Raw genomic sequence first — 27,336 nt, 5'->3', positions numbered from 1 at the left:
ATACATTGATAGATAGATATAGTCTATATAGAGAGAGAGTATAGATAGACATACAGAGAGTACACATATGGACAGAGTATACATGCTCTTTATAGAGTATATAGTTTCTATATACAACATATATACAGTATGTATCTATCCATGTGTAAATAATCTATCTAGATACACTGATATATACATAAATATATATACATTTTTTATCTCCCCACCCTTCCACTCTCTATTTATTGTTTTAAAGTGGCTTTTTCCATGTGGATCTACATATTTTGTATCTTGTCGTGGTTTCGGCCTAATTTACCAAAACCAGACCGACAGATGGCCCTTCTCTCCCCTACTCCCCCCCCAAAAGAGGAGAGAGGAAGAGAAAGAGATAAGAAGATTCAGAAGTTTAGAATGAACTAAACTACTTTAATGAAGAATTAATATTAAAATAAAAATAAAGAGGAAAATAATGAAATAGATACAATATATACAAAACCGTATCAAGCTCCCAGGATGACAATCACGTCACCAGCAGGCACTGGGGAAGTCCCAGACTGGACTCAGTGACGAATGGGAACTGGATTCCAGCGCTGGAGTCAGGAACACACGGATCGGGATCAAAGGCAGATGAACAGACAGAGTCCTCTCTGGACGTCGGCCATCACAGGAAGGGCTTGACCCTTTGATCCCTCAGCTTTTATACTGAGCATGAGGCAGATGGGATGGAATACCCCAGTTGGTCAGGTTTGGGTCACCTGTCCTGTCCGCTCCTCCCCACTGATGTGACCCCTCTACGTTTTTTCCATTTCCGACCCCCTAAGGGGGCAAATAACAAAATTGGCTGACCTTGGTTGTTATAGCAATAAGTATAAGCAAGGGCCTCCCTGCACACCATTCCTTGGCATGGAGCACAAACATTGGTCTTATCATTCTGAGAATGAGCAGTTTTCTCCACAATATGCTGTTAATTTCAGAGAGTTAGAGGAGGCCTAGCTAGGATGTAAAGTTACAGAACAGAAAATTCGTTCAGTTTTACTTCAAACCGGGACATATCTAAAAGATCAAACAAAAGCTAAAAGGTAGATTGTGTCAAAGAGGACATCCACCTGAGTTGCCCAAGGTAAGGGCCAAAAGTAAGGTAAGACTTGCTACAGATTTGTTGCTAAGTTGCTAAGCTGCTTTCCATCATATTTGAGAAATCGTGGCAATCTGGCAAAGTTCCTGACTGGAAAAAGGGGAACATAACCCCGATATTCAAAAAAGGAAAAAAGGAAGACCCAGGGAACTATAGGCCAGTCAGCCTCACCTCTGTGCCTGGCAAGGTCATGGAGCAGATCCTCCTGGAATCTCTGCTAAGGCATATGGAAAATAAGGAGGTGATTGGAGACAGCCAACATGGCTTCACCAAGGGCAAATTGTGCCTGACAAATTTGGTGGCCTTTTACAATAGTGCCACAGACTTGGTGGACAAGGGCAAAGCAACAGACATCATCTACCTGGACTTATGCAAAGCGTTTGACACTGTCCCGCACGACATCCTGGTCTCAAAATTGGAAAACCATGGATTCGATGGAGGGACCACTCGGTGGATGAGGAACTGGCTGAATGGCTGCACTCAGAGGGTTGTGCTCAACAGCTCAATGTCCAAGTGGCAGCCAGTGATGAGTGGTGTTCCTCAGGGGTCGGTACTGGGACCAGTGCTGTTCAACATCTTTGTCGGAGACATGGACAGTGGGATAGAGCGCACCCTCAACAAGTTTGCCGACGACACCAAGCTCGGTGGCGCCGTCAACATGCTGGAGGGAAGGGATGCCATCCAGAAGGACCTGGACAGGCTTGAGAGGTGGGCTCGTGCAAATCACATGAAGTTCAACCAGGCCAAGCACAGGGTCCTGCAGCTGGGACATGGCAATCCCAGGCACAAATACAGGCTGGGCGGAGAATGGCTGGAGAGCAGCCCTGAGGAGAAGGACTTGGGAGTGCTCGTGGATGAGAAGCTCGACATGAGCCGGCATTGCGCGCTGTCAGCCCAGAAAGCCAACTGCATCCTGGGTTGCATCAAAAGAAGTGTGGCCAGCAGGTCATGGGAGGTGATTCTTCCCCTCCCCTCTGCTCTTGTGAGATCTCACCTGGAGTACTGTGTCTAGCTTTGGACTCCTCAACACAGGAAGGACACGGACCTGTTGGAACGGGTCCAGCGGAGGGCCACGAAGATGATCCGAGGGATGGAGCACCTCTCCTATGCAGGCAGGCTGAGAGAGCTGGGGTTGTTCAGCCTGGAGGAGAGAAGGCTCCGGGGAGACCTCATAGCAGCCTTCCAATATCTGAAGGGAGCCTACAGGAGAGCCGGAGAGGCACTCTTTTTCAGGAGGTGTAGTGACAGGACAAGGGGTAATGGTTTTAAATTGGAAGAGGGGAGATTTAGATGAGATACCAGAAAGGAATTCTTTACTGTGAGGGTGGTGAGACATTGGAACAGGTTGCCCAGGGAAGCTGTGGATGCCCCATCTCTGGAAGTGTTTAAGGCCAGGCTGGATGGGGCTTTGAGCAACCTGGTCTAGTGGGAGGTGTCCCTGCCCATGGCAGGGGGCTTGGAACTCGATGATCTTTAAGGTCCCTTCCAACTCTAACCATTCTATGATTCTATGATTTCCTGCATGGTCGATAGAAAGAGATAAGGGAGATAAGTGAGGTTGACCTAGAGTAAAAAGGAATTGTTCTCTGAAGGTGTGTATCTCCTGCTAGCTAAATAGGGAGTATAGAAATGAGGATGCTTACATTACAGGCAATTTAATATCATGCTTAAGATTAGGTAAGACAAAGCTCTTTAAAATCTGTGTTTAGGTGAAAGGAAAAACGTGCCTAGGATAGAAAGTCCTCCTTAGAGTAGTGCTAGTTTTTTTAAGGAGGACTGGTTAGGTGAAGTTAGACAATCCCACCATGTGCCACTCTGGAATGTTCATGCAGAATTTCATTAGTAACACTAAGTTCATAATAAATTCATTCTGAACACATTCAGTGATTTCAGTGATTAACTTACTGGCAGAACCATACTTGTGACCTATAGTGTTGAAATGAGATGCTTGATGCCCTGTTTTTTGACATATGCAACACTAGGTTAATCAAAGCAAAGAAAATGTATTGTAGGATACAACATAAACTAGATAAACAGAAGATTAGTAAACTGCATGCAATTTTCTGTAGATAAACATCTGATTTATGCAGGTCAAGCACTTAAAAAATCCCTCCCAGGACATCAAGTGAATCTCAGTGGTTTATTTCTGAAGCTCTTACTTCTTTATCAATGGATTCCTCACTATCTTATGGCTGCATGCTCCTCTAAGGCCTTCCCTGAGCTCTTGAAGCTGTTTTCCTAGGGAGAAATTTGAAAATGTGAATATTAACTTGTTTATACAATATGTTGATTGCTTTCTCAATGCTCTTGAGAAATTTATCTTTTTTTCTTACTCTGTGTTTAGCATCTGTTATTACTTGAAGCACAAATTTGAAGCAAATAGATTTTCCAAGACCAATCTTATACCTCCACAGGACAAATTTATCTGGAGCATAGTGAAATAAAATTTGTCAAAGAAGGACAATGTTGTAAAGCCAGATTTTGGCTTAACATGTTTGAAAATATCCTGAAGGAAAACAAATATGTATATCAGATATACAAATATATGTATTAGATACTACACTAGCTCTAGTGGCAACAGTGCCAGACTCTTCTTTTGCACTGCTGCTCAGTAGATATTTGCAAGCTTTCCTGTTACTTATTGGGAAAGCCATAATCTACATTAAATTGATAAACTAATTGTTATAACAGCCAGAGACAGTGCTATTTGGTGGAAATCAATTATGTTAGAAGTTTTTCATTTTTCCTACTTATCTTTTGCCTGGTCTGGCTATAATGTAGACAGATGCCCCAAGTCAGTTTACAGCAAAATTGTAAATGATGCAAATTACAGCTGCATTTGGGCTGTGGAACTTTGAAATAAAGCAAATACTGGTTCATGCATACTTACTGTGCAATTTCAATGAAAAATTGCTTTCACATGCCCTTATCTTATATGTTCACAAAGTGGGAAAAAAATCTCAGTGGATTGTAGATTATGCTCTGAAAAAAATGACTGGAGACATTTAAAACAACTTTTTCTGGCGCCTAGCTCTCTTAATCCATGCAAATGCAAACATTTTGAGAGATATTTTTAAGTTTGAGTGTGTTTTTTGTTTTCTTTAATTTTAGGGCTCTATTGGGTTTTTTTTAAAGCATCAGTACATGTGCCAGTGTGTCTGGAAGGGAGGGAAGTAATTTTTTCTCAGACTAATTTTGGATTGAGAATTATTGATAGTATTTTGAGTAACGTTAATTCTGTAGCCACTTCGTAATTTTTATGAAGATAAATACCATAATCAGCCTACAAGCCACATTTAAGAATAAAGCTTAATAACTTAGTCTGTAATTTAGGATATATGCATATGCTTTGCTGAGTGAGATTTTCTCATCTAATCACAGTTGTCCTAGAGTCAAGTGTCTATGTATATATGTGTGTAAGCATCCTCTCCGGGCCATGGAAATAGGCACTCATCAGGCAATCCATCCTAGCATAAAAGTTAAAGACAGGTAGGATTCTAGAGTAATCATCTTTTCCTTTGACTGTTTCTTTCTGTAACCTACAAATGGAGCTGAATATCTGGGCCAGATTCCTGCCTTTTAGCCAGCTAAGTTATGAGGGGTAAACTATACCCAAAATGCATATGAAAATGCTAAGGGAGAACTGAAGTGCAGGGTTTTTGAGCTTTGTGTTGGATATGAGCATTCTTAAAATTCCAACAGTGGTTTCAAAGGGCAGCTTTCTGTTCTCTTACTTTCTGCTTTAAAATCAAAGTGAATTACCTCAAATCAACCACACACAGCAGGCTGAGAGGGGCAAAGTATTCTAGAGCATGGAACACCTACATAAAAGCAGATGCAACACCTCCCTCCTTTTGCACCTGCAAAATTGCAGCAGAGGAATGGCTGGAACCCGAAACCCTGACTCTCCACAAGGTCTTTGGAGACTCTCTTCACAACTCCCTAGCAATGGCTTCAAAGTCATGAGAATATGCAAAATACATTGTCTCCAGTGTCTGGAATATAAATAACAAATATGGTTCCCTATCTACCCCAAAGAACTAGTTGCAATGTTGCCTTTGCCTTTTATGCCCGTTTTATCAATGGATAAATTGGAGAAGAGAAGGCTGAGGGGAGACCTTATTTAATGCTTATAAATATCTAAAAGGTGGTTTGAGGGAGGATGGAGCCAGACTCTTTCCAGTGGTTCCCAGTGACAGGACGAGGGGCAACGGGCACAAGCTGGAACATAGGAAGTTCCATTTAAATATGAGGAGAAACTTCTTTATGGTGAGGGTGGCAGAGCCCTGGAACAGGCTGCCCAGGGAGGTCGTGGAGTCCCCTCCTCTGGAGATTTTCAAGACCCGCCTGGATGCAGCCCTGAGTAATGTGCTCTAGGCAACCCTGCTTCAGCAGGGGAGTTGGACTAGATGATCTCTAGAAGGTCCCTTTGAACTCCAACAATTCCATGATTACGTGATTCTGTGAATTAGCCAGCACTATAGTTTAATATTTTCAGAATGCAGATCTTCTTTCAGAAAAATCCTGTGATCAGTAAAACCTGCCTTGTTCCTATGGTAATAACTGAAAACTCTCATCCACATTAGGATACTGCAACACCGCCCCCTCCCCGCCCCCCCATCACTGGGATCCCACAGCACAAGAGTAGGCTGCTGTATGCGAGTATCACAGCCTCTGCTTTGTGCCAAGCAAGCAGGTAAATAAGCTTCCTTCCCACAGGCTCAAGACTAGGCAGAACAACACAGTGAACCCAAGGTTTACATTTATGGTGGTGAACTGGAGAAGCAGTAACACATTTTTGCTTCATGTCACTTCCATCTTCTATGCTGCTATCTTCTTGACCTTCAGGCTTTTGCCATGATTCTCCGTCGGATCCTCACACAAGTAAAAAACTTCTCCCTATTCCCTCCTCAAATCTTCTAAACTAAGATTAGCTCAAGAATGGTAACTCTGAAAGAGAAAGACATCTAAACTTTCCTCACCTACCAAGTGATAACACAAACCTATTTTGAGCTCTCATCTTACTAAGTCCTACACTAGATGGAGATAGTACTGCTGGCTGAAAGATGTACACTGAGATGCAGCTCTGGTTACAAGATTTTTTTAATAAAGTGTGTGCTTTCAGCAGGTGATTTTCTTTTTTCTTCTAAAAATGGTCACTTGCAAATGGACTGTTTTTTTTTTTTTCCCTGGAAACTATTTTCATTATGATTCTGACCCTAATGTTAATGTAGATTAAATTTTCCCTGGGGAAATTAGATAAAAATAAATGTTAATGTTAAATTCTGCCCTGGTGAAGTAATGATAGTTAGACTTAGGAGGCATTTCTGAGCAGTTCCTAATGCAGTATTAGAAGGTAGCTGCAGAAAAAGAGCAGCTGACCGTGTCTCCCAGCTAAGGAAAAGAAAATGGTTCACAGTTGAAGAAACTTGGAATCCATTAAAGAAAAGCTGCATAACAGCTACATGAAACCTTTTCTCTGGCCGGGGTGATTTTCAAATGGTAATTCTTGATGTGCAACACAGGGATGGCACAAACAGAGACTGTGCACTTATTTATCCCTGACACTGTGCCAAAGGTCTAGCCGCCTCCTCCCCACTGTTCTGTTTTTCTAGGGACCCTTGTGCCATCCAGTTTTGAATAAAAGAGTGAAGACAACTCAAAACATCAATATAAACTGATATCTCTAAAAAAGGAGTCAAAGAATATGCACTGAAATTAATTGCTACAAATACAACTCAGAGAGCAACTAAGATCACATACGCATTTTTAAGCAGACTGACTGATTCTCATGCTTCTACCTCTAACTGAAAGTCCTAGCAAGTTAGCGAATAATAAAAAATGGATGTTGACTTTATTGATTTGTGGTCAAAAGTCTTGTAACAATTTATTCCTCATAAAAAAAAATTATTAACAAAATGTTGCAAATATTCATACATTATATGGGACCAGCTGCAGACCTTATATGATTTCCTTACATTCTCTGAAAGTAGGAAAGCAGGTCAAAACAGCTTTATATTCACAGAATCACAGAATCACAGAATCACCTAGGTTGGAAGGGACCCTTTAAGATCATCTAGTCCAACCAACGGAAAAAAAAAAAAAAAAAACCCACCCACACACATCACACCACACACAACCCACACACACACCACCACACCACCCAACACTAATCCATATCCCCAAGCACCATGTCAACTCCTCTCTTGAATACCTCCAGGGATGGTGCCTCAACCATCTCCCTGGGCAGCCCATTCCAATGCCTGATAACCCTTTCAGTAAAGAAATATTTCCTAATATCTAACCTGAACTTCCCCTGGCCTAACTTGAGGCCATTACCCCTTGTCCTATCATCTGTAACTTGGGAGAAGAGACCGACCCCCACCTCTCTACAGCCTCCTTTCAGGTAGTTGTAGAGAGCGATAAGGTCTCCCCTCAGTCTCCTCTTCCCCAGACTGAACAACCCCAGCTCCCTTAGCCTCTCCTCATAACACTTGTGCTCCAGACCCCTCACCAGCTTCGTTGCCCTTCTCTGGACTCGCTCCAGCACCTCAATGTCTTTCCTGTGGTAGGGGGCCCAAAACTGGACACAGTACTCAAGGTGGGGTCTCACCAGTGCCGAGTACAGGGGGACGATCACCTCTCGGGTCCTACTCACCACACTGTTCTTGATACAGGCCAGGATGCTGTTGGCCTTTTTGGCCACCTGGGCACACTGCTGGCTCATGTTCAGCCTGCTGTCGACCAACACCCCCAGGTCCTTTTCTGCCAGGCAGCTCTCCAGCCACTCTGCCCCAAGCCTGTAGCGCTGCCTGGGGTTGTTGTGACCCAAGTGCAGGACCCGGCACTTGGCCTTATTGAACCTCATCCCGTTGGTCTCAGCCCATCCAGCCAGCCTGTCTAGATCCCTCTGCAAAGCCTCTCTACCCTCCAGCAGATCAACACTCCCACCCAACTTGGTGTCATCTGCAAATTTGCTGAGGGTGCATTCGATCCCCTCGTCCAGATCATTGATAAAGATGTTGAAGAGAACCGGCCCCAGTACCGAGCCCTCTGGGACACCACTCGTGACCGGTTGCCAACCGGACTTCATTCCATTCACCACCACTCTCTGGGCCCGGCCCTCCAGCCAGTTTTTAACCCAGCAGAGAGTATACCCATCTAAGCCATCAGCATCCAGTTTCTCCAGGAGAATACTGTGGGACACTGTATCAAAGGCCTTGCTAAAGTCTAGGTAAATAACATCCACAGCCTTTCCTTCATCCACCAAGTGAGTCGCTTTGTCATAGAAGGAGATCAGGTTTGTCAAGCAGGACCTGCCCCTCGTGAACCCGTGCTGGCTGGGCCTGATCACCTGGGCATCCTTCATGTGTTGCATAATGGCACTCAGGATGACCTGTTCTATCACCTTCCCAGGCACCGAGGTCAGACTGACAGGCCTGTAGTTCCCTGGATCATCCTTCCGACCCTTTTTGTGGATGGGCATCACATTTGCTAGGCGCCAGTCGGCTGGGACCTCCCCAGTTTGCCACGACTGTTGGTAGGTGATGGAAAGTGGCTCTGCAAGCACTTCTGCCAGCTCCCTCAGAACCCTCGGGTGAATCCCATCTGGGCCCATAGACTTGTTTATGTCGAGGTTCTGGAACAAGTCCCTCACCATCTCCTTTAGAATTACGGGGGCTTCATCCTGCTCCCCGCCCCTAACTGCTAGCTCAGGGGTCTGGGTCCTCGGGGGACACCCTACTCCACTGCTAAAGACTGAGGCAAAGAAGGCATTCAGTACCTCAGCCTTCTCCTCATCCTTTGTCACTATGTTACCTCCCATATCCAGGAGAGAGTGGAGGTTCTCCCGAGTCCTCCTCTTGCTATTAATATATTTATAGAAATTCTTTTTATTGTTTTTAACATCCAGGGCCAGGTTAAGTTCTAGATGAGCTTTGGCTTTTCTAATCTTTTCCCTGCATAACTTTACTACACCTTTGTAATCTTCCCAAATAGCCTGTCCTTTTTTCCAAAGGACATAAACTTTCCTTTTTTCCCTGAGCTGTGACCTTATCTCTTTGTTCAGCCAGGCCGGTCTCTTCCCTCAACAGCTCACTTTCCTGCGCACAGGGACGGCCTGCTCCTGCGCTTTTAAGACTTCTTCCTTGAAAAGTGTCCAGCCTTCCTGGACTCCTTTGCCCTTCAGGGCTGCCTCCCAAGGGACTCTGTCAAGCAGACTCTTGAAAAGACCAAAGTCTGCCCTCCGGAAGTCCATGATGGCAGTCCTGCTGGCTCCCCTTCTCGCTTCCCTAAGAATCAGAAACTCTATCATTTCATGATCACTGTACCCCAGATGGCCTCCAACCGTTACATCCCCCACAAGTTCCTCTCTGTTTACAAACAGCAGATCAAGTAGTGCTCCTTCCCTAGTTGGCTCACTAACCAGCTGTGTCAGGAAGTTATCCCCGACACACTCCAGGAATCTCCTAGACTGTTCCCTCTCAGCTGTATGGAGTGCCCAGCTGATATCTGGTAGGTTGAAGTCACCCACCAGGACAAGTGCAAGTGATCTCGAGACCCCTGCTAGCTGCTTATAGAACATTTCATCAACCTCTGCATCCTGGTTGGGTGGTCTGTAATAGACTCCCACCACAATATCAGCCTTGCTGGTCCTCCCCTTGATTCATACCCACAGGCACTCAACTCTACTATTACCCTCATTTATCTCCACACATTCATATTCCTCCTTAACATACAGGGCCACTCCTCCTCCTCTCCTTCCTTGCCTGTCCCTTCTGAAGAGCTTGTAGCCATCCATTGCAGCACTCCAGTCATTCGATTCATCCCACCACGTTTCCGTGATGGCAACTACATCATAGCTTTCATGCCGCACAATGGCTTCCAGCTCCTCCTGTTTGTTGCCCATACTATGCGCATTTGTGTAAATGCACTTTAGCTGGGCTAGTTTTCTTGCCACTTTTATGGGGGGGTGAGGCCCAACACCTCCCTGACCATGCTCAGACCCTTCTGTGGTTGCCAGCCTATCACTGTCCCTCATGTCATCACCACATGGGTTACGATCCTCCACCTCTACTGAGGCAACAGGCCACAAGACCTTGCTAGCACTTTTACCCACCGGCACTGGTAATCTGCTCCCAGGCTCCTTTTTAGTAATCCTGCTTTCATCCCCATCCCCCTTCAACCCTAGTTTAAAGCCCTTTCAATGAGCCCTGCTAATTCTTGTCCCAGTATTCCTCTTCCCCTTTGGGTAAGGCTTGCCCTACCAGTTGCCACCAGGTCTGATGTCCTATAGATCATCCCATGATGAAAGAAACCAAAGTTCTGACGGTGACATCAGCCTTGGAGCCAGGAGTTAATCTTCTAGCTCTTCCTGTTTATACCCTCATCAATTCCTGCAAGTAGTGGGATGGAGGAGAACACAATTTGTGCTCCTGATCCCTTAACCAGCTGTCCAAGGGCCCTAAAGTCTTTCTTCAGGGCCCTTGGACTACTGTTAGCTACCTGATTGCTGCCTACTTAAAATACCAGTAATGGATAGTAATCCGAGGGGCGGACCATGGTAGGGAGATTTTTCTTTATATCCTTAATCCTGGCCCCAGGGAGGCAGCAGACTTCTCTGTGGGAAGGATCTGGTCTGCAAATGGGGCCTTCCGTTCCCCGTAAAAGAGAGTCACCCACCACAATTACCTTCCTCTTTTTTTTTATTGCTAAGTCCTAAGGCGTGGGGGTGGCTGGCTGGCTCTGGGTAGCTCACTGTCTAGATCTTTGTCTTTATCCTCATATGCCTGGCCCTCGATTTCCAAAGCACTGTACCTATTTTGTAAGTGCAACTGGGAAGGTGAGGGGGGCTGGCAGGAGTTTTGCCTGCCCATCCGAGGAGGGACCTGCCTCCATTCCTCATTGTCCCTTAGGTTCCTTTCTTCTGCCTGGTGACAAGCAGAAGGGAGATCATCCACATCCTGCAGAGCCTCTGCCCCACTCCTACGCCTCAGTGTACGGCTCCACCAATCTATTTCGCTTTCACTGTCTCTAATGCTTCTAAGTCTATCCACCTCTTCCTTCAGTTCAACCACCTGCCTGAGCAGGTGGTTTATTTGATCACACCGCACACATGCGGTGTCTCTGGCTCCATTAGGAACACATGCCAGGCTGAGGCATTCACTGCAGCCAGAGACCTGCACAGACACGTGTTTTTGTGGGAGATCCGTCTGAGTTTCCACATTCTTCCTTGTGGGGCATTTTGCACATGTTGGGGCCATGTTCTTGTCTAGAGCCAGGAGGGGATCAACAACTGATGGCTGCTCCCACCCGCTGTGCGCTTGTGCGCCTGTGCGCCAATATACCCACCCTTGCTCTCACGCGCACCCGGCACGCGCTCTGACCCTGCTGCGGCTAGCTGCCGCTGCCACTGTCCGCGTGGTCTGTGGATACGGTCTGTGGATATTTACACAAAGTGTATGAAATTGACTTAGTCATGGACCATGGGCTTGCAGTTACATGACCCAAGAATTTTACTGGGGTGCAGTAGAACAAATAATTACTCAGCATTTAGGAACCCTTAGCTTTCTTTAATGTGATTAAGACTATGCTTCTCTCTGTGGTCATAAGCAGTTGCTTGAAGAAGTGCTAGCTTCGGGCAAGTGCATATGATGCTTCTTCCAAGTATTGTCCCACCTCCAACCCTTCTAGGGCACGGCTTCTACTTTGGCAAGGGATTCTCAGCATGACTCACTCCTGTGTTGGGACACAACTCCTTATGAGCTTTGAGAGACAGCGGTCAGTGAACAGGTGACTGAAGCCTAAAGCAAATCAGATTATCTCAGATGTTGCTGTGTGTCTCTTATTGAGTTGCAATGGCCTGGTTTAGATTTAAGGCCAGTAGTGCCAAAATAAAAACAAATCTTTGTTGGTAGGCATTCTCTCTCTCGTAAAGCATACGCAGTAGAGGATAATCCCGATAGCAGGTAAATGCACACCACAGTAACCAATGCTTCTTGCTTAGTTCTCACCTGCTTACAATGATGGAAAAAATTACTACTCTTCTACATCATCTTACTATTGTAACAGAGTAAACATACTCCCAGCAAATGCTACTAGAGCTCTGTATTTTAGTATACTGGAACAATAGATGAACTGGGTAACAGAAATTCCCATTCCATTAATTGATTGAAGGCAATACCTGTCACTACTCCAAAGCCAAATGAAGTATCTCACTGGTAGAAGAACTGGCCTCTTTCACATGTATAAAACCTTTTTTTCTCTAATAAATGAAAACGCTGACCATTCACTGACAAAGAACAAAACAAAGGTGACCGAATGAATTAAACTTTTTGTAAAACATGCAATTAAATACCCAGATGGAAAGATGGCATATGTTTCACACAAGAACAGTCATCATGATCTGAAGTGTAATGCTCATTTAGCTGACTGGATGAGTGGGCACATGTGTCAAACTCACAGATTTTGTAAATATTTGTGTTTTGGGATTTTTCTTAGGAAGACTGACTCACTGCAGAACTTCACTGCTGTGTGCAAGTGCAGGCACTACACAATAGCACATTATTCCTTTTTTAATATTTTATAAATGTGAAAAAATCAAATCTCTGAAGCCATCTGCACTAATTCTAAGCACTCTGGTGGCTGTTGTTCTCTCACTGCATTTACCCATTTCTCACAATATCTCTTAGTGAGGAAATATTCCTTCAGCATTTCTTGAACATTTATCTTTTATGATATTTTCATAAGGAAGCTAATGAAACATTATATGTTAGCCTAATATAGAGTAGGTACAAAACTGGTTAGAAAACAAAGTCAAAGACTATTTTCCAGTGATTACCATTTTTATGGAAGGATGCATTGAATGAAACATGACAGTGGTCTACCATAGGCCTGATACAATTTAATATTCTCATCAGTGATAGAACTGTGAGAATGCATATTGTATTTGCAAGTGATATCAAACAGCTGTAGCATAGCAAGAGAATTCAAAATGGTCAAAACAGATTGGAGTAAATGTTGGCAAAAAGAAAGACAAAATTCAGTGGGGAATGTGAGACTTTACCCCAAAGTCTGACTAAATCACTTCACAGATACAAAATGAGGCCAGTATCTGTTCTGAATACATTCACAAACTGAATGAGCCCCATCAGCGATCTGCTGCTACAAAGTCATACTCCCTGTGAGTAGGTATAACTGGCAGGACAGTGATGGAGTTTTAGAAACTACTTAAGTTTAGTTTTAGAAACATGTTTAAGAAAAGGTTTGACAAATATTTTCCAGAACATGGTCAGATAACCTCCTGTGGCTCCCTGCAGATCCAAACTACGGGGTCTGACCTCAAGCCTGTATAACTCGCTATCACTCTCTCTTCCCAAAATAGCTTCTTCTTAGTCTTGAGTTTCTGTCAGTTTCATTGATATTTCAGTTGTTACAATGACATGATATTGCAGTACCTATTACATTAGTACAATCCTAAGATAGAGTCAGTGAAGTCTGACATATGTAAGAAGTTACAAAAATCTGACATATTTGATTACAAAACCTGGATTCACATTTCTTACAATTTTGTCATCTTTATTTTGCATCTAATTTAATTGTTTTTGGACAGATGGACAGAAGTATATCCAGACAAAGTAATAAAGAGTATATTGCCTGTACCCAAATAACTGCTTGTAACTATTTCAGCACTTCAGCACCCCTGTAGCCTGAACTAGGAAAATGACACAGAGCCCTAACACTGTTGTATTATTCCTTTTAAAAGCCCTTTTAAATTGGCAAGATTATATTCCTCAGTGAAACCTGCCTCTGCATGATAAAAGGAAGTTTTTTATTGCATAACAACTCCCAAGCATGTTTATGCAGGAGACACTTCTGATTTCCATATCTCCTCAGAAAGGATGGATGGATGGAAAAGGCTAGCAGAGCCTCCTGTGAAAAACAAAAACAAAACCAAAAAGCCAACCAACCAACCAAACAGTGAATGCTGTGTGCAGCAGATGTATTGACTTGGATGAACTGCTGGCTCTGCAAAAATGACCATTTTTGGAGGAATTGCAACTTCTCTCGGACTATTCAATAAAGCATGGGACTTGACAAGGGCTGAAAAAAGGAAAGAAATAGAAGTCCACCCCTGAAAATGGGTGTTGGTAAGGCTAGTACTGTGATATTGAGACTTGCTGCTTAGGTGAAGAAATTGTTGACATGTTAGGTATTCCAGAAAAAAACAAATCCTAGCTGCCTCACATTGGTCCAAATTAGTAAACACTTCAAGTTTTAATTTTTCAGTTTCTGATCACTGCCTGTATAATAGGCAACACACTCCCACAGGTATTCTCTGAAGATAAAATTAATCAGTGCCTCTGAAATGCTTAGATTTGGTAGCAAGGAGCCTCAGAGAAAATCTTGTGAGGAGATGAATCTTCTTGTCTTCAGATTAGGGTTGGAACTACATATAAGAAATGAAGTATGGCACTAGCTGTTAAGAAATGATATGGAAAAACAGTGTCTGTAGCCATATGGTCAATGCTCCTTTGGAAGAGTGCTCCTATAGAAACATTAGCATGTAACCAGGCAATTAAAGCAGGCACACAGCATGTACGCAAAGGCCTGAAAGAAGTTTCAGGTGTAAACTTAGGCTTGATGCTTCTACTGTTCAGGTTCTTGAATTTGCAATCTTAATATCTTTCTCACGCAGTGTTACAGAGGTAGGTTTATTGGCTGCAAAGGAAGGGGTGGCTGCAGTGTCCATTATGGTACATGGGTAGCTTCATCTCCTCACCCCTAGATTCTGACCTAGTAGCATGAGGTAGAGTTGACAGCTATTACATATTTGTTGAATGACACACAGGTTAATACCCACACTGACAGGGATGAGGCTTGGCTTTAAGTTGAGGTTTTGTTTTTTGCAGTAACACGTCACGATCTCATATGTGACTGACTTTTTTCAATCATCCCAAGTTTTCCTGCAACATTAGCAGTTTTCCAATTTATTTCCATGATTTGTTTTCTCTGTTTTGGATTATTTTTCCACCCAGATTTACTAATCCACAGTTTTTCAAACTCAAATTTCAAATAGTTAAAAATCCAGGTCCTGTAGATACCTTTGTATTACTCCTTGACCCCTCTCCCACAAAAATATCTGTAATAGTTTCTGTGGCCACAGATCTCAGAAGCATTGGAAAAGTAAGTGAAAAAATCTCTGACCTATAAATACAATGTTAAGTTGAATCACAGAAGCTAAGCTCTTTACATACCTTTCTTAATGAGTGACAAAAAAAATTTAAAAATACCACAGCTGACATCTTGTTTGCTCTTCATTTTATTCTGCTTCTGTAGCATACTCAATTGGTGTGATAGATGACTACTTCAAGGTATTTCAGAGAGCTGATTTATAGTCTAGCCACATAAGCATTGAAGGCATGGGTGTGAATCTTGATGAAGTCAGAAAACTAGTCAATCTAGTGGAAAACTATTAAACACCTAAGTACTATGCTATATTGGTACACTTGCCAGAAATCTAAAAAATTTAATACATATCATATGATCTTTTTAATCACAGTATGGTGAGATATCTTAATGTATAATGTCAAAGGACACAGACTTATTACTGAGGTGACTGATTCATAATTTCTAGATAAAGCATGTACATGCCAGTTATTTGAAAAGCTTCCATGAACAGCATAGCATAACAGGAATACCACAAGAAATTGGAAAGGCAGTAAAGATGTAATGACAGTTCCATCCACAAAACAGTAGATGCCAGACAACTGCACTTCTGGATAGAAAATGTTTGTATATTTTTAATAGATATTTTTCAGTTTCTTACTCTGCATTTTTTAAATCTTAAAAAGACCTCTGAAGTTATTTAGAGATCTACTGAACAGCAATGGGCTGAGTTTAGGAATAGAGTAAAAGGGTGAATAGTGTATATTTAATCTCATAGTCACTGCAAACAACTGAAACGTCACTGGTATTCATGTTTCGTACAGAAAAGGGAAACATGGATATGCTGGAAAATGTCTCATTCCCATGAAACTTAAAAATGCTATGCAACTTGGTAAATGACAAGCAAGTAATTATAGCTACAGCTTATAGTAGCTATGTCGGTCTCAAGATATGTCTTTTACCAGAGTAGCAGACAGCTTTTTTCAACCTGAGGAAAAAGGGAAAGCTTGGTTATTCCTTTTACAGCTACTTCTATATGTCTAAGAAGAGATATTGTCAGCCTCATTGGAATTTTTGTTCATAAATCTCCTCTATTTGATAGCTTCTTTGTTTTTTGCAATTGGAAACTTGGAGTTCCTGAGATTCGACATAAATTTAGCTCTCCTGAGTGGGAGATTTACAAGGTCTTACTCAAAGCACTGAAGTATAAAATGTCCTCAGACGTTGGCAGGGACGAGGGACACTCTCTCCTAACTCAGCATTCCATATCTCTGAGGAGGACGATCTCCACAATTTCTGACGTCTTGACCTTGAGCAGCACAGCTAAAATTATGTATGGCACTTCAATGTTTCCAAGATAACGTGCATTTCCAATTACATATTTACAACCTTCTCATGATGTGATTGGGAAGAGGCTGAAGGAAAACAATATGTAAGACCGTATTCTTTCCATTTAGTCTTTGCTAGGCACTCTCCAGCACCAGAGAGGTGCCACCCTTGACCCAAAGAGCTTATAGCCTGTAGAAACAGACTCATTCTTCCTATGCAAAGAGTGCTGTCTCTATTGGACACAGTTTAAAAATTAACTTCAACACAGCAAACACTAACAAAGTCCTCACAAAGCATGAGCATGCTGAGTGGATGAAAATTGTTCTTTATCAATACAGAAAATCAAGATATTTTTTGAAACTTGTTTTCACTCTAGCAGAAGCAACAATAGCAGCTCAAATCAAGTGTTAAGTATCCTAGGTAATGCTTACTGTATAGACACTGTAGACATCTGACTTAATCTTTTTTAAAATTAGTATCGTAACTTAAAAATTTGGAACAATTTATATCATTTGTGAGCTAACTCACAAATGGAGGGAGGAATGAAAAGCAATTTGGAAACAGTGAGTTAGGCAATGGGCCTGCAAACACTTTATTAGCATGAGAAATATTACTTTAGCAGTTATGAATATTATTGCACTCCACCAAATGACTGCTCTGCAAGAGTGGGCCGTAATACTTCAAATCCTCACTCCCTAAGAGCAGGTCCAGAGGAGGGCCACAAAGATGATGACAGGGCTGGAGCACCTCTCCTGTGGGGATAGTCTGAGAGACTTGGTGTTGTTCTGCCTGGAGAAGAGAAAGAGCCGGGGAGACCTTATAGTGACCTTCCAGTACCTAAAGAGGGCCTACAAGAGAGATGGGGAGCGACTCTTTATCAGGGAGTATAGTGATAGGACAAAGGGTAACGGTTTTAAACTGAAATAGGGGAGATTTACATTTTAGATTAGATACCAGGAAGAAATTACTGTGAGGGTGGTGAGACACTGGAACAGGTTTCTCAGAGAAGCTGAGAAGGCACCATCCCTGGAGGTGTTGAAGGCCAGGCTGTGAGCAACCTGGTCTAGTGGAAGGTGTCCGTGCCCATGGCAGGGGGGTTGGAACCAGGTGGTCTTTAAGGTCCCTTCCAACCCAAACCATTCTGTGATTCTATGATCTCTTAAACAGTGCCATGAGAGGAGTTTTCTCCCAGAAAACCAGTTCCTAATTCAACGACTTGGCATGAAATGGAAAATAAAGTTTCTGGGAGTTCCTCCCTTGCAATGGTGCACGTCTCAGCCTCGCCGTGCTGTCTGGGTTCCTCGCGTAAGGAAGACAGCCAGGAATGCTTCAGAGGGGAGAAGCCGGGGAACGGCAGGGTGAGGAGCGGGGAGGGAAAGGAGCTTCTCCTCCAGCGGGCCCGGCCCTGGTCCCGATCCCGACCCCCATTCTGATCCTGATCCCGGTCTTCATCCCAATCCCAGTCCCGATCCTGATCCCGGGGGCGCGCGTGCTCCCGCCGCCTGCCGGCCGCCTCCAGTCACGTGGCGGGAGGGGAGGGGGGCGGTCCGGTCGTCACGTGAGCGCGGTGGGGGTGGGGGGGGCCGGGGCTGGCGGGGAAGATGGCGGCGGAGAGGGAGCCCCCGCCGCTGGGGGAGGCGCGGCCCGCCGACTTCGAGGAGCTGGAGGACGGCGAGGACCTCTTCACCAGCACCGTGTCCACCCTGGAGGTGAGAGCCCACCTGCTTGCCGGGGCCTCCAGCCCCGCCGCCGGGCCGGCACCCGGCCGGGCCCTCCTTTCCCTCCCCGCCAGGCCGCCGGTGCCGCCCTCCTGACCGGGGCCGCCGGCCCCCTGCCTGGCCCCTGGCCCTTACCGGCCCGGTCCCCAGCCACAGACCCCCGCCGCCTGCCACAGTTCCGGGAGCGGCGGCTGTTCGGCGCTTCCCTCCCGGCGGGCGAGTGGCCTCGGCCGCGCCGGGGCTCGGTGGTTCTCCCCAGGTCTTCTCCTGCTAAAAGGAACAGAAAACTCGTTTCTCCAACTACCGCTGTGCCAGGTCGCCGCCTTCCCCCCTCCCTCGCCTTATTCCTTTCCTGTACTGCCGGGGTAATAAATATTTCCACCTTTCCTCTTCATGCGACGGCAGTTTCGCTGGTTCCCCCCCCCCCCCCCCTTAGACTTTGCGTGGATGTATAACAACGCTTTTTTCTTTGTTTGGCCTATTTACGAGGCTTGACCTCCTTCCAGTTTGCAAAAACTTGTGGAAACTTAACTCCTTTCTCATCCTTCCTCCACCGGAGCCGGCGGAGCGCCGGGCTGCGGGTCCTGTCGCCGAGCGGCTGCCGGGGCCCCGCCGGCCACTCGCCCCGGGCTGCCACCGGCCACCGAAGGCAGAAGTCAGAGCTGGGAAGAGCCTGAAAACCTGCAGTAAATACCTTTCTAAACCGTGGTTGATTTCCATGGCAGGAGTCTAGTACAAAAAACCAGCCAAACAAACTGGGTGCATAAATAGGTCCTTTTTCTGAAAAAATGCTTATGTGTTTATTTGTTATAGTGGGAGGTTTTCTTGCTGAGTTGTTGTGGTCGTGTTTCACCTGTGTGTTTTGCCAGTGTCTTCTGGAAGAACTTTGTTCGTCCTGTACACAGTCACCCGTTTAAAAAGAAAATTGTTCCTGTTCCTTTTTTCCTGAAGAGTTTCCTGTCCCTGACCTTTACAGGAATAGGATCAGTGCATGTTTCTTTGTTTTACTCTGGCTGTTGACAGTCCTTAACAAAAAAGGCCAGTATACAAAGAGGTTCTTAAATGTATTTTAAAGTCACTTGCCTTCTCTCAAGTCACTTTACTTTTTTTCTTTTTTTATAGATGCATAATCTGTGCATTGGTAGAAAAAGATCTGTGGAAAAGTGCTGTGAAGGAATAGCAAATGATGTGAACTTGCAGTTGACAAGAATTATTTGTGTCAATAGACTTCTGTGTGATACAGTGTGCATTATTGGAGTCTTGTTCTGTCCACTCAGATTGCAGTATAACATAGTGTATGTACTGATAATGGTCTACAGTTAAAGCTGCAAGAGATAAGATAGATTTAGCATTTAAATCACAGTTAAAATGAGAAGTCCGCATCTTAGTGATTAAAAATAACTACTGAAAACTCTTCTAACTGCAAAAACTGGCAAAGAAATGCACTTCGTATTGGGTGGTTTGCCTGACAGTTCTGTTGTGCTGCTTTGTTTTTGTAGACAGTTTATTTGGAAGAAAGCAGCTAAGTAGAAAGGGGAAGCCTCTTTGCTTAAAGAGAAGCTTCAAAAAGCTTTGTCAGTAAAGCTTTTTTTGACATCTGATAAGCTATAGCATTTAAGGAAGAGCCCATATCTTGTGATTTTCCTGCAAATTTGGAAGGCAAAATCGTGAAAATTGACTTTAAACTTCTCACTAGGTTGAACGTAGATTGTTTAACTCAAGTGCATAGGACACCTTAGTTCAGAGCAGAATTAGTATCTCATGGTGTGGACCTAATTAAACGTCTATCTTGAGTGTTGCTTTAATCCTGAAGCAGCTGTTTCTGAATGGCAGTGGAAGTTCCGTAGTGACAAGAGAATGCTGTCATGCTTTTCGTAGCTGATCATGTATTTGTTTACTGATACTAGAGGAGAGGGCATGGCAGGAGACAGTGAGGTCCAAAGCCAACTTATATGAAGGCTGTGATACTCTGACAGAGTTTGCAACTGGTTTATCTTGGAGCTGTCCATTTGCTTTTTTGGGTGATTAATTTCAGCTCCCTCACTGTTTTTTCTTCCTTTCGTTCACTTTGCAGCTCACAAAAGGTGTGCTGTTTCTTTCTTACATATGATTTGGTTATGCAGTAGAGAAGCTGTAAGATTTTTAATAGGTTTTCCAAATAGCTTCCATGTTAACAAAGTCTCCATTTAGAAAATGCATGCTAACTCATCTAAGTTTCTTCTGACAAAATATAAATTCAATGTATGTTATGAACAGCAAATATGAAATATTTAAATACAGGAAGGCGTATTTTTTATTTAAATAGAGGGACACTAAAGTGGTTTATCTGTACAATCAAATGGAGAATATTGTTTATTTCAAGTTGAATTCTCTAATATGAAGAAAAAGAAGCTGGAGTTATAATTTTAGTTGTGCACATATTAAAAGTTAATTAATTAAACCCTCTTAGTTGTAGAAAGTAAAACGTTAAAAGATCTCATTGAGCTGTAACACCTGGCATTTCTGGAGTGCGGTGGAACACGTTCTAAGACTTGAAAACTTGCAGGGTGGCAGAGAATGAGAATGCTTCCCATTCTGTGAACGTAGGGCACCTATGAACTCTGGGCACCGGGGCTGAGCAGCAGCTTGTCTGAGCTGGCGGGGTGCTCATTTCCTCACTGAATATCCACAGTGCCTAAGAACAGTAGAATGATTACTTGGTTTTCATTGTGTCAAATGTCTGAAGGATTGCCTCCATTAAATTCATGGCCACGGAGTGGTCTCCCTTCAGCTGCCAGCATTGCTTTCATCAATGAGACCAGCCAGACTGAATCAGACAAATTGTCTAAGCCAAGACTGTGTTTACAAAAATGCTCAATGGTGGATGCCATGTGAAGAGTTTTGCTGATATGTATGTGCCAGTAGTCACCTGCAGTGCTCTTCCAGCTGCCAGGTTTTTGTAGCTGAAGGACTTCCTGAGTCCTAGGTAGCATTACAATATTAATAATCTTCCATGGAGTTATATGTTTGCTACATTTTCAAGTGCATGGTTTTTTTGTTTTGTTTAAAAACAAAAAATGGTGTCCATGATATGCACAACAAGAAGTTCTGGAAGTTAGCTGTGCATTATGAGAAGAATCATCCCCTGTTGCAAGTTTGTCATCAACAAATTGTTAATTTGCAGTCTGTGTCCTCAGTCACTACTAGGAGAGACCACAAACAACTGTATGAAAGTCACTTTTGGTGACATATATATATGAAAAAAGCATGTGTCAGATTTTCTGAAAAATTGTACATTTAGTGTTAGTCTCGTGTCCTCATTTCCTCCTCCTCCTTCCTCTTTGCCCTAGTCTGTTTCTCTGCCACCTCCCTTGTTTATCTGTTGCACCACTTCCTAATTAATTTCCCTTAAACTTCTCACTCATTTCTGTATGGCTTGTCTCTTGTCTTCTGTAAAACAGGTGCCATGTGAACATGTAGCTAAGCTGACACGTACTCATTTCAACTGGTATTTATATTCCTGGCATTTTTTTGAAATGGAAGAATACATGGAGGCACTTGAAAACAATGAGTAAGCAGTAGATGTGCTAATCTATCAACGACTGTCATTTAGGGCAGGGTGTGTATATAATCTCACTGCCAGTTTATCAGTTTATGTCAAAGATCTGCAATAGGCAAAACATTAGATAGGCACAGAAGTCCAGATGTCATTAGTGATATCCATTGAATTTAACAGTGACAATTATAGAGGAAGCAGTAAAGACCCCATTGAAATATCTGAGAGGAAAATATTAAGTCCTTCAACACTGTACTGTACCTTTGCAACAAACTAACTCTGTGTCCAAGATTAATTGGTGTAATTCTACTGGAAATGTGTGTATTGTTCCTTGTTGTTAAATCCAAGCCGTAATGGAATAATATAGGCACTTCTTCTAGTGTCCTCTTACTTTCTGCTGAAAATGTTACTATCCTACTGTTGGATCTATTCTCTCTGCGCATGCTGTGATTTGTGAGCTTCTGTAACCTTGTTTCAGATGATGAGCTGGGTTAACTTGAACAACTAGAATAGTATGATGGTCAGCTTTTGTCAGCCTACTGTGTTCTGACTGAAGGAGGCTAGGAGGGGTTCAGACAAGTAGTTGAACTGGTTTGAGGGGGGTACCCTACTATTAAGAGAAGGTAGGATGTCCAAACATCTAGGGCTATAATTTCAGCCAACAGAAAATGTGAGAACTTATTCTTATTTCTTCATAAGTCAAAGCTATAAAATATATAGTTATTGCCACTGAACATAATGCACGATAAAAAGAGAAAATTGAACTTGTTACTGGGGTGAGTCCATAGGCCTCTCACCGGAACTTGTAAAGCAAGAAATTTCACAGGCGTGTACCTTTCAGGAAATGGATGTGTGACATTTTGTGAATCGTTGGCATCAAGTAAGTTTAAAATTTCCAAACAGCTATGCTGTCCATGTTTGTCTGGGCCATCAGGTTTTTTGTTAGTCTCGCCTTCCATTTCTTCTCTGATACTCAGATTTTCATTGCGCTAACTACTAACTCCTCTGACAGCTATTTTAATCCCAATTTTAGCTGTGCTTCATAGAGATAAAAGAGTAAATTTGGAGTCCTGTGTTGTAGCTTTCACCTATAGCGGGGTATAACTGGAGTTGCTTAATATGTTAATAGTTGTTTGGGTGCATGGGTGCTTTTTTGCGAGGCTGAATAGCACTGTCTGACCAACTGACTGTGTAAAATAATCAGATTATTAGGAATTATTGACTGTAGTTTCTGATATGTTCAGGACTGTGACTTTCTGGGTTTTCATAGTTCCCTGAGGACTGTGGCTGTTTTGAAGATAACTTTTGAAGATAAACTAAACTTCATTGCAAAACTCTCAAAAACAAGCTGATGCTGTGTTCAAGCCATGAATAATTTTTAAGAAGTTTCTACTCCATGTCTTCTTCATATAAAGTGCCAACTGTTTGTGAAGGTATTTAGCCCCATCCTTAAATTATCTTGTCTGAGAATGACAGCTGTTTAAAAGTACAGAAGAGCCGCCAAAAGATTAATAGGCCAAGAAATACCTTACTCAGCTTGTTGTGGTTTAACTCCAGCTGGCAGCTGAGCCGCGCACTGCCGCTCACTCACTTCCCCCAGCAAGATGCGGGAGAAAATTAGAAGGGTGAAAGTGAGAAAATGAGTGGGTCAAGATAAAGACAATGTAATTGGTAAAGCAAAAGCTGTGTGCGCAAGTAATATATAATGAAATCACTCACTCCTTCCCATTGGCAGGCAGGTGTTCAGACATCTCCAAGAAAGCAGGGCATCATCGTGTATAATGGTTACTTGGGAAGACAAATGCTGTAACTCCAAACATCCTCTCCGTCCTCTTTCTTCACCGAGCTTTTATTGCTGAGCACGGTGTTATATAGTATGAGATATTCCTTTGGTCAGTTGGGGTAAGCTGTCCCAGCTGTCTGCCCTCCCAGCTTCTTGTGTACCCCCAGCCTCCTCACTGTCAGGCCAGTGAGAAACAGAGGAGGCCTTCACACCGTGTAAGCACTGCTCAGCAATAACTGAAATGACCCTGTGCTGTCACAGTGTTATGGTCACAAATCCAAACCATGGATCTATACAACCTATTATGAAGAAAATTATCCCAGCTAAAACTAGTACACAGCTGAAATGGTATTTTAAAGGGAAGACATTTTGCCTGTAATTTATCCACAAAACTAAACTTTAATATCTGCTATTCTTAAAAAATGGAACTTGATATTTGTGACAAATATAAATTTATTATATCTCTATAAAACAAATAACAGAACTTCCGTTTCACTGGATATCTTCCTATAAGAGTCACTTCTAGACTTTGTGCCTTGTATACAAATTATACCAGCTGCATGAATAAGCTTTGCTTCTTGAGCTTTCTGAGGTGCCTCTAAGGTCTATTTGAGTCCTTTTCTTTTGGAAATATTCTTCAGTTGTGGTTTGTGGAAAACAGGGTATATGAAATTTGGAGAACTGGTACGCTAACTACAGCTGGTGAAGTGAAGCCTGGTACAGAATTTGTCACTTTCTTTAATGGTGCCAGTGAACAGGATCTTTCCAACCTCAGTAATAGAAAGAGATCCATAATCCTACCAGGACTTGATGGCGTGTATTTATAGCTATTCCTAGGACATCCATTCCTTTCCTCAAAGCCGGAATAGCTTTGTATTGGCCTCTGGTTAACTTCTTGCTTTAGGCATGTAAATATTTGGGGTTTTATATTATACCATACGTTGATCAGGTTTAAGTGCTCAAGGTGAATTTTGTGTCTGGTAGGGTTTCTTGTGAGCAGAAGCCAGATACAGTCAAAAGTAACCATCAGTAACCAAAATAGCTACCTCAGATAAAATTGAAAAGATAGACTGAGGGAGTAGCTTGAAGATGTGAGTATTCTCCAAGGGATCTTTTCCATCATTCATTAATCAAGAGCACAATTAAGGGATAAAGCAGAAAGCCCTCTGATGTGTTCAACAAGTGTTTGGGAAGGCCTTTTTTCCCTGTGTCTGGCTGTATCACGGCTGTTTTTCATGGAGGTGAATTGTGTATCATTCTGCATCTGTGGTAGTGTGGGGTCCCCACTATGTCCTAAACCTCAGATCTGTCAAAATGTCAAGTGAGTTGCTATTCCAAGTTGAGTAGCAGCAAAGCTATGGAATGAGTGTCTATGTTTTCGTGAGGAATTGCTCTTGCTGATAAAACTGCTTGAACCTCACAGGGAAATCGAGCATTTCTGTGCTCTGCTGTTCTAGCTGAAGTACAAGATCTTGAACTCGCAGCTTTATACAGCGCTGCCTGGAGAGACAGACCGTTTCTTCTGGAATAGGCTCCTTCTGAGTTCCAAAATCACTTAAAACTGTTGACTATTAAATGTGACACATATTATCTATGTTATCTTTTGTAGAATTATGAAGCATGTCAAGAGGTGAGGTTTTTTTTAAATTTCCTAGTTATTTTTGTCTAAATTAGTTGCAAGTCTTGTGATACAACTTAAGTATCATGCTTCATAGAGTGAAAAAATACACCTTTATTACCCCAGAGCATGCTACTTGGCATGGGATCATTTTGGCATTGGTTTAGTATGAGATGAGAAGTGTACATGTATGTGACTAGTGGATTGGTTCCTTCTAAGGCTGTAAACTCTACTACCTACATAAAGTTCCCACGTGTTTCTGCTTTGGCTTTCTTTTCAGGCTCTAGGGCAAAATCAAACAAGCAGTTTGAGTGACTGCTTCTTTCATTGTTCATCACTTTGGTTTGTTTATTGGTTTCCCCACAGTATATATGGGCTTTTCAGAGAATGGCAGCCTTTGGCAAAGGGAAGGGGAAACCTCTCCTGACATTTGAATGGAGTAGTTCTTTGTTGCAACCAAAATCTGGTTTAGAGGAACATAAATTTTCTGGTGTTTTTGTGTTTGCTTTCATCTTCCTTCTGTCTTCTGCAGGGAAAACACTGAGGAAAATGTTTCTTGTTTACTTCCTCTGTGAAGATTTTCAGGTGTCTGAGATCTGGATAGATGTGGGGGCCGGGATCTTGCTCTGTGCTGCTTGAAGTAAAGCAGCAGTGCCATGCTCCATGTCAGGATGTATACTGTTCTTGGAGAGCCAGCTGTAAGGAAGGCCTCTCCATTAGAACTGTTGCCCTGCCACATTTATGAATGTGGAAATACAACCAGACAGACTTTTTCCGTGGCTTTTCAGTATTTTTCAGGCTTTTTAAAATCTTTTGTAGTCTGTGGTATTTGTTGAAGTGTAGCCTGAAACGTTTACTACCTGTTTTAAATTCTGTTTCTGAACTTAAATTATGATAACTCTATGCAAAAACTAGGAAGTAGTGATGCAATTTACAGATGTCACTTTTAAAATGCATGTATTCAGGAGTAAATACGCTGTTGAAAACTCCTTAGCGAGCTATCTTGGATGAAGTTTTGAGAAGCGAGTCTTGAAAATTTTTGAGTACTATGGCAGTAAGCATAGTTGATACTTATTCAACAAGGATTTTCTAAGTGAATCACTGATCTTCAGTTAGGTGTGTATTTATTTTGTGAGTAAGCTATACATTTTGCTGTAGTTTCCCGAGTGTCTTCCAATATTTCTCTTTTTCAAGTTCTAGTCTTCAGTGAGCTAAATGAACCATATCTGTGACAAGCCTAGCTTCCATGTACAGTACAGTGGGACCCTCCCTGGCAATGATCCCCAAATTCAACCTGTTGCAAAGCTATCAAGTTTCTTATGGCTGCAAGCAGCCTTGAATTGTTTGGTTGGCATTAATGCATTCTTTTAGTCTCTGAAAAACTGGTATAGAGTACTTGGGGATTTCTTTATGAATTTTTTTTCTATGTACAAATCCAAATTTAAATACAAGCCTTTCCAAAAGGAACTTAATAATTAAATTACGTTCAGCAATACTGATAAACTTATTCTAGATATTTCTGTAGCAGCTTTAGTTTCATGTTAATTAAGCCTGAGGAAATGGGTGACTTTTTTTCTCTCTGACAAAGAAATGAAAAGAGCTGTTGACTAGCTCATATCCTTTGTTTATTGTTACCATGCTAGGGGTAGGAAATGGAAATAGCTGACAGGGTTTCCTTTTTGTACATCTTGCCTTGTCTTTGCAATGAAAGAATGTTTGTTGCAATAATTCCTATATACTGACACATGGCAACTGGTTCTCTGCTAATTATTTGACTTTTTTCTTTTTTTTTTTTTTTTTAAACAGTCAAGTCCTTCATCTCCAGACCCAGCAAGTCTTCCTGCAGAAGACCTCAGCACAAACTCCAATGGTCCAAAGCCGGCAGGAATCATGTTAGATGATGACAGAGAAGACCTCTTTGCTGGTAATTGCTCTTTTTTTCTAATGTGTCTGCATAAACTCTTTTATTTAGAAAGAAACACGGTTTTCTGAGAAGGAGGGTTAAAGCCTTTTAAGTAGTTTGACAGTGATGTACAGTTTTTTTCTTGTGGAACTTGATAATGTTAGTTA

The 27,336-nt window shown here is 42.7% G+C and overlaps 1 protein-coding gene across 1 annotated transcript in view; it reads left to right on the top strand.

Annotated features, from left to right (window-relative positions):
• The first annotated feature begins 18,164 nt into the window (after window positions 1–18,164).
• Window positions 18,165–27,336, top strand: part of SNX2 (sorting nexin 2) — a 36,335-nt gene continuing 27,163 nt past the window's right edge. Inside the window, exons 1-2 of the mRNA XM_074166916.1 lie at window positions 18,165–18,321; window positions 27,073–27,190. Coding sequence (XP_074023017.1) covers window positions 18,214–18,321; window positions 27,073–27,190 — 226 coding nt within the window. The 5' untranslated portion in view covers window positions 18,165–18,213. The remainder of the gene's footprint in view (window positions 18,322–27,072; window positions 27,191–27,336) is intronic.

The sequence above is a fragment of the Numenius arquata genome, chromosome Z, assembly GCF_964106895.1.
Source record: "Numenius arquata chromosome Z, bNumArq3.hap1.1, whole genome shotgun sequence".
Taxonomy (NCBI): domain Eukaryota; kingdom Metazoa; phylum Chordata; class Aves; order Charadriiformes; family Scolopacidae; genus Numenius; species Numenius arquata.
This window is presented reverse-complemented; position numbering and strand designations above follow the sequence as displayed.